The sequence below is a fragment of the Tachypleus tridentatus genome, chromosome 12, assembly GCF_004210375.1.
Source record: "Tachypleus tridentatus isolate NWPU-2018 chromosome 12, ASM421037v1, whole genome shotgun sequence".
Lineage (NCBI taxonomy): Eukaryota > Metazoa > Arthropoda > Merostomata > Xiphosura > Limulidae > Tachypleus > Tachypleus tridentatus.
In genome coordinates, this window is record NC_134836.1 from 46747540 (window position 1) to 46756186 (window position 8647).

The window sequence follows — 8647 nt, forward strand, 5'->3', positions numbered from 1 at the left end:
AGAAGAAAATGTTTATTTAGAAATTTCAAAATATAATGAGATATAAAAACAAAAGTAAAGTTTAATATAAGTGACTTTAAACCTGTTACTTTAAAACAAAAGAATATGCAAATGAGACTTTTTCAGGAGTTCAGAATAAAATATTTACTGACGCATAGTTTATGTAAAAAAACATATTTTAAACATTTTTTGTGCTTGTCTATATAAAGGAAAAATATGTCTAGTTCATATGAAGTAGAATGTGACGCAGTAACAAAGAAAACCATGACAGGGATCTACTCCAAACAGACTCCCTAAACCTTATCTCAAGACGAAAGACGAGGTGTCGTCGAAAGAATATGAGTGAAACCCTTACAGTTTGTCCGGTAACAACTTATGCATACTGTTTTCCAGACAACAGAGGTATTCATTCAATGAGAAAGTGTACCACCTAGCTGGAGGGATATTCGAATGACGTTAATGGAAAAACAAACAACAACAACGAAGAAAAAAACATGACGGATGAGAGAATAGGAAAAGTTGGAACAGAGATCACACTGTTTGATTAGAAGACTAGAGAAAATAGTGTGGAATTTGAGTGATGGTTATAGAGAGATGTTACTTAAGTCAAATGGAATTGGTCATTATAACTAGGAGATCCTTTAGAAGATTACTGTAGGGAGGACAGTCTGTACTAAGGTCACTGTTAAACCCTTAAAAGGTTAAAATAACTGTTAAAATAAGCTAATCTTATTTATATAGAAGGATAAAATAAGAGTAATAATTAACAATATTTAAGTATAAAGGTTGCCTAGGTTTGTCTGTAGTTCGGAATTAAGAAAATATAGCAAGAATATAAGTAGCGTTCAAATATTCTGGTACAACAAGATTAGAAATACAAAGTAATATATTATCGCATAAAAGTGTGAATTTATGAGGTAAATTGAAACTGATAATAACATCTAGCTATTTAATAATATGTTTTTATCTTAAGATACGTATAAGTTAACAACCGAAGTAACCAGAAATTAAGTTATTCATTTCTATCCAGTTCAAAGAGCACAATAAACACCTTAAAAAACTAAGTGACCATTGATCATTGATATAAGGGATATTACTAAATACTTCCTAACATTTGTGACAATAAATTACACATTTGTGAAAAGACAAAGTCAAGCTAAAAGAAATCACTTTTGTAAACAAATTATAATAATAAATAATCAAATTTAGCATGATAAGGATAATACTGTGTTAACCAAAGCAATGCTGTTTAATACTAGGATAAAGTGACATAATGTTAACCTATTATTTTACCCTGTCATCTAAGCTATGGTTTCATGGTCTTAAAGCTTCAAACCGCTAAAGAAAGTAAGCACTGTGAGGAGTTGTTGTTTACGATTTAAAAAAAAATAAAAATGTTCATTTCCAGGTTGTGTAAAATAAATAAGTGTGGTGGGATTCAAACGTAACAGTTTAACCACCTCAGACCAAACAAGAGCTCGAAATTAGTACAGCTTCAACTACAAGTTTAATAATAATCTTCAGGAACTAGATCAACTGGCTAATCGTCTTTGTTCCAGCTAGAAATTTTATTTTTTGTTATTATTATAACTTTCATTAACTCCTTCACTTACAACTATAACCCTTCTAATCATTTTGTTCCACATATAATCTTCTTACTTCGTAAGTTTTAGCTTCAGATACAAATTATCATTTTAATGAATAATTCACAGACTTGTACTCTGTTAACAGACATAAATAAATTGGTCTTTCTAAGCTAAGAACTACAGCTTTTCGGATTTTCAATAAACTAACATTTCTGAATGATTATGAGTTTCCTTTCTAATTAAACCTCATTTTGCCAGATTCTAGTTTCTATTTTTTTGAAATTCTGAAACCTCGCTTGAAGAGTTAAATTTTAGTTTTGTCTTGCTTCATTAACCTCTTTTATGTTACGATCTTATGTTTTCTAAATCACTGTTGTTTTACCAATGCTCGCATTTGATATATTGATTTGTGGATCCCAATATCTATGACTCTCGTAGCATTGCCACAAAACATTTGAGATCATAGGTACGTTATAAGAGTAACCGTAAAATCCTAGTATTTGATTAGAGTAGTCCAAGAGTTGGTGTTGGATATTGTTCACTGGCTACCTTCACTATAGTTTTTTTCAGTTGAGAATAAGGATTGCTATATCAGATTTGCCTTGCGCAGCTTTGCATGATAACAAATGATTAAACATTTGATGTTAAGTTGAATATATGTTCGTGCACATATTTCTGAAGCTTTGTTTTTGTAAAGTGATGTGAAAAACGCTTTTCTCAGTTACTCTTTTGCAATGGCTAGTAGTAATAATTAATTTTGTGAATCAAAACTAAATACATGACATTGTAACCGACTTTGTGCTAGCAAATTACCAAAATATGTTAGTAAAGGTTGTTTATAAACAGCAAGTAAAAACCTTAAAGCCCGGCTTGGCCAAGTAGTTAAGGCACTGTAGTCGTAATCTTGTGGTCACGGGTTCAAATCTCCGTCACACCAAACATGATTGCCTTTTAGCCTTGGGGGCGTTATAATGTGACATTCAATTCCATTATTCGTTTGTAAAACAGCAGCCCAAGAGTTAGCGGTGGGTGGCGATGTTGAGCTGCCTTCCCTCCTGCTAAACTACGGACCGTTAGCGCAGATAGCCCTCGTGTAGCTTTGCGCTAAATTCAAAACAAACCGAACCAGAAACCTTAAATTGTTGAAAACATTACGAAATAGAAGAGCAGATTTTTAGCATTAAAACGTTTAGCTGTTTGGAAGTTATATTGAAATATTCTGAAACAGTTGATACTATGTTGAATTAAAGTTATGTAATTTAACCACAAGTCTAATCATAAACTCGGTGGCAATTAACTAGAATTTTAATAGTTATTGCTTGCTAACAGATACCGTTAACAAATAATGAAAATAGATAAGTTTAATACTTTCAATCATCTGTGATTTTTATAGGTCAGTAAAGTTTCTATGCAAATACAATAACAATTAATAGTTCTTGTTGAGTGTAATGTAATAATTATAACCGCCATTTTCATTATCTTGGAGTTTAAAAAATTGCTCTGAATACGTGTTTCATTAATTTCTTACTCAGTTAGATTTTATAATTCACCACTTTCTTTTACTCGTATAAATACTAGAAATATTACAAAATACCCTTCAGATTAAAAACAATATTTTGCTTGCTCCGATTGACTAGTAGAAGTTAGTTTCCCCAGATTTCTTGGATCAGCAGAATAACTATTTGAACGTGTAATACAGTCGGTTAGAAAGAAGCAGGATATAAGCAGATCCTGATTCAATCGAATGCGCTCACTTTCTTCGTTTTTTATAAGAATATAATAGAATATACAATTTCATTCGTTTTGGAAATTTCTTCACCAATTTTGTTATGCGGCACTGCAGCAAACAACAACAAAGATATTTTAATACAAAATCTACACTTTGTTTATTTAAATCTTGTTTTTCACGTTTCATTCATCATCATCCACACGCCATCCACAACCATTTCTATCGTATAAGGTGTTTCGTTGTTGAATAAAAGGTGACAATCCCAAGGGTTGCGCTGACCCTTGATGTAGACGACGGTTGTCTCACAGGAGGAAGAAGAAAGTTCCTTTACTGATGTTACTAGCACATTTTTGGCTCTATTCTGTTCTATTGATTTACCATACTTTGTTTTCTTAGTTACACAATACACTTTGTGTTCCAGTAGTCTTATTCCCTCTAAATGTCAATGAAGAACTAACTTGGTTGCTGCTTTCGCCTTACTAGTAGAAAGGAGGTCGATATTCTGCCAGTAGCATTGTAAATGATTTGATAAAGGAGCTTCTATTGCAAACAAGTGAGTTTCCTCGTTTAGTTTTACACCCTTATGGCCTGGCATATACATGCGGGTGTGGGTCTTACTATGTAGTTGCTTTGCTACCTTCCACCCATCTGGGGACCAACCACTCAACATACTTGTGAATGATCTCTCTAGTGATAGAAAAATCATTCCTGTTGTGTTTCTTTTCAAATAATCTTCCTAAGTGTACTGTAAAAGTTGTAATTTATAATGAAATAGTACTTATAACCAGTGCATAACTTCAAAACGATTCTGATTCACTTTATGGCTTGATTAAATCACACATATATCACTGCCTCCATATTTTTAGGACTTGGCGAAGCTAGATTATCTCAGTGTTATCTGTATAGCACCCGCTCACCCCCGACGTCTCCTGAGCCATCCTTTAGGCAGTCTACTGCCTAGTCGGTGTCAACATGGTAGCTGGGAATCTAGAATGTATCAGTTCAAAATAACAATGGCTAGATGACGGAAGGGTATTTTTTGCAGTACAAGGGCCTAACATGGCTGAATTACATACATATTAAATAGATATTCTGTATCTTATCTATCTTATCTAGCTGTGTAGCGCTCATACTGATCATTGATAATTTAAGTGATTTCAATAACTTAGATAATTATTATTTAAAGTTGGAGAAACTTAATACTCCGCGAACTTTGAAACTTTTGAAAAATATATTTATAAAACATAAAATTGTATTCCTTTCTACGGATATTAAGGATATGGCGACAAACTAACGTATGCATTTCTTTTCATTTATACATTTTTATTAATGATATTCACCATAGCTATTATTAATTTTGTTGCTCTACCGTTTCTATCCTTACTTGAAGCATTATATAACTTTTCACACCATAAACTGTTATACTTAGACTTACATTAAACTATATTTTGGTTATGCTCCTCTTTTCGTCTATGTCTGGGTTATTATAGTCACCTTCTTCTGTTCCTAAGAATATTCAATACTGGATTGAGTTAACCCTTAAACATCGGGAATGTTGTAGGATGCAGCATCAATTGATGATGGCCGCCGTTTAAAGGTTAAACAAGTAGACTACTGTTGGTCAAAGCTTGGTCACTTCTACTGGAGCAATGCTTAAGCTTCGGAGTGTAAAGCATGTATCTTCTAAATGATTAAGGCCCGGCATGGCCAAGTGGGTTAAGGCGTAGGACTCGTAATCTGAGGGTCGCGGGTTCGCATCCCCGTCCTACCAAACGTGCCCGCCCTTTCAGCCGTGGGGGCGTTATAATGTGACGGTCAATCAAACTATTCGTTAGTAAAAAAGTAGCCCAAGAGTTGGCGGTGGCTGGTGATGACTAGCTGCCTTCCCTCTACTCTTACACTGCTAAATTAGGGACGGCTAGCACAGATAGCCCTCGAGTAGCTTTGTGCGAAATTCAAAAACAAACAAGACTCATAATCCGAGGGATGCGGGTTCGAATCCTGGTCACACCAAAAATGCTCGCCCTTTTATCCGTGGGTGCGTTATAATGTGACGGTCAATCCCACTATTCGTTGGTAAAAGAGTAGTCCAAGAGTTGGTGGTGGGTGGTGACGACTAGCTGCCTTCCCTCTAGTCTTACACTGCTAAATTAGGGACGGCTAGCGCAGATAGCCCTCGAGTAGCTTTGTGTGAAATTAAAAACAAACAAACAATCTAAATGATTTATGTCGACGCACTAAAATACCATACAGCAATAAATATAGGTGTTCGTATTTTGTTTTACATGAATATATATCTCGCTTCCTCCGTTGTTTTTTTTTCAATATCTTATCTATAATTTTGTTCTGTGGCACTGCTCAAGGCTTTTGAAACAATACCAAACAAAATATAATAAATGCTACAGCTACATTTCATCTTTCTGCAACTTGATCTTAACGTATGGTTCATCACTAGCCATTCCACATAAAATGATGCATATCATAGAACTTGTTTCATATAAGTCCAACACCCGCATTTTTTTAACTTACACTGTTCCACTGTTCTGGCAGTTGTTTTGGAATAAGGTTAATATTTCTGGGGCGCTCGAAGACTAAACTGTCCTCCTTTAACCCCGTACTTGGTAGAAGTAAAGAATATTGACTGCGTGTACAGAAGTTTAAAGTTATATTACCCTTGTATTCATTTTAAACGCTAATTGTAAAATAGAAGCATATATTTGTTTTTAAGGGTGGTGTGTAGCGAAATAGTAAGAAACTAATGATCTTATACTCTTCTCAGATATAAACATACCATTCTTTGTATTAGATTATCTAACGTTGACAGGTTATTGTTTTTATCAGCCCAGTGTCAACGATCGAAATGATTAATGAACTACGTCACCCAATCTATTGTTAATTCTTTGAAATTAGTGTCGTACACACAGGGATATAAATTTGTCTTATAAAAAAAGGAACAACTACTTACCAGTGAAAACCGTATGTTTATCTTGATCTTCTATCTCACAATTTTTTTCAAGAGGTTAACCCTCTATCAACCACAAAACTCGTCTTATTAGAACGAACATGAAGAGAACGGGAACTAACAAACCGTCCAGTCTTAAAAGTTACCATTTCCAACTTTAGTTAGTTTCTAGTAAAACCATCTGTTTCATTCCTTAGGGTGAGATCGATCTTTTATTTTTACACACATGTAAAACATGTTTTTTATCGTTTTTCCTAGTATTTAACAAACTTTCAAGGATAAAATAATCCACAGCTTTTTTGTTAATTTTAATGTAATAAAATTAAAAAAAAACATATCAGTAATTACAATGTGGAGAAAAACATAAATAAGAAACATAATTAACATTACGATTTTTGAAAAGAGCCTATAATAAGATGATGTATCTTACATAACTTTTGGGTTGGTAATCAGTAATTTTAAATCTGAGTCTTCCTGTTATTTTTTATATGTAAGCAAGGTAAAAAGTAAAGAAATTAGTAAAGTTTCCAGTCGTTTAAGAGATTAATAGTCGATTTTATTAAGTAAATTAATGTCATTCTATTGACATTGTCTGAGTGAATCTCATTTACCTTGACTACAATTGAAACATTGTCTGAGTGAATCTCATTTACCTTGACTACAATTGAAAGTTATAAAATAGATTCTAATTGTCATTCCTACGAAATCAATATTTAGATAAAAAATACTGTGAATTCTAATTTGTTTTACTAGTATTTCAATACACCTGATACATCAGAAAAGGACTGGGGAAATTTCCTTTTGTTTTAAAAGTGTTCGGGTTATCGGGTTCTCTCAGGTAGTGATTTTCTTTCCTTGCTCGGAGTAGATATCATACCAATTTAAAACGGTTTAAACACAAATTAGTATAAACTTGCATTTTTATATTTGTAATAAAGACAGAATATTGTCAGACTTAAAACTGGTGACGGCAGGAATATTAATAAGGCGGAAACCGTTTCATTTTATGGCTTTAGCAAATAATTTTTTCATAATGTCATGGTATTAAACGGCAAAGATAAATCTACCATAAAAATTCCACTTACTTGTTAGGTGATCTATGAATAATCACTTGTACAATTTTGCTTTCCAGTTTCGTAATAGATAGTCTGATTGTTTTGTTATGGGAACTGAAATTAATATTTTGTTCAGAGCACACTAATGTTTCTCGGGAAATTTTATGAAAATTGGATCAATCTTTGGATTTAAAAATAAATCATCTTAACAAAGTATTAAGTGGTTTTAGATGCCATTAAGGTTTGTCACATAACTCGAGTCCCCCGGTGGTTCAGCGGTATGTCTGCGGACTTACTACGCTAAAAATCGGGTTTCGATACCCGTTGTGGGTAGAGTACAGATAGCCCATTGTGTAGCTTTATGCTTAATTCAAAACAACAACAACATAATTCGATATTAGATATGTTTAAAAAAGTTGTATGTTTTGTTGCTACGTAGTTTCATTAGGTAGTGTAAGAAATAAACCTGAAAAATATAGAATAGCTTGAAATAAAACAATATTTTTCAGAAAATGTTGACCGTTAAAAATATTCAAGTATATGAAGTAAGAATATTTTCCTTATTTTTTCTAGATGACATGAAATTATATGTTTGAGGCTCAAGAAAGCTCAAACATTCTAAACAGTTTCGAAATATCAAATATAAGTTTAAGTAAGAGTTTTGAACTTCTCTTTGAATGCAAAATGAAAATCATACGAATAAACTTGATAATTATTTTACAACATGAATAATGACTAGAAATTGAAATTTAGTGTAAAAAATGTTGTAAAAAACATTATGAGATCCATTTTGATAAAACGTGCTTACTGAGTTTAATTTTCGAATAAATTTATCTTGGTAGAACTTACCATGTAAAGACAACCAAACGGTGAGAATGACAGGCCAGAAATGGTCCTTGGAGTAATACCTTTTACCTTGGTTAGCCATCACAGACCAACTGTTGATATATCAATAGATACCACCAGAACCGAGAACAAGAACGGAAAGAACCAAACTGAAGTTCATGTCTGACCAGCCAGTTAAATAATTTCCCGTCACTCTAACTCTTGATTCTACTACACGTGCTGTTGTGCGAAGGAGTCTTGCTGTTCAGAAATATATATCACCGTGATTCAGGCTATTCTCCAGTAGGTGGCAAGTGGCGTCCATTCACTATTGAACAAGGCGGTATTTTATCGTGACGGTCTTATATTGAATCGTCGTGTATTTTCACAAAAAAAAAAAAAAACGCAACTGTTACTTTCTAGTAGCAAATCAGTGTATTGAAATACAAAATGTTTGATGAAATAAAGTAACAGGAAATTAATGGATGAT

General features: G+C 33.2%; 1 protein-coding gene across 3 annotated transcripts in view; it reads right to left on the reverse strand.

The window, feature by feature from the left end:
* Positions 1-8428, reverse strand: part of LOC143233197 (uncharacterized) — a 49470-nt gene extending 41042 nt beyond the window's left edge. For 2 of the 3 annotated variants that reach the window (XR_013018025.1, XM_076469172.1), the window contains exon 1: positions 8182-8428. Coding sequence is in view for 1 of the 3 variants with exons in the window: in XM_076469172.1 (XP_076325287.1) it covers positions 8182-8260 (79 nt within the window). In the remaining 2 variants the exon portion in view is untranslated. The remainder of the gene's footprint in view (positions 1-8181) is intronic. The other variant, XR_013018024.1, reaches the window with a different exon arrangement.
* Between the last annotated feature and the right edge of the window lie 219 nt (positions 8429-8647).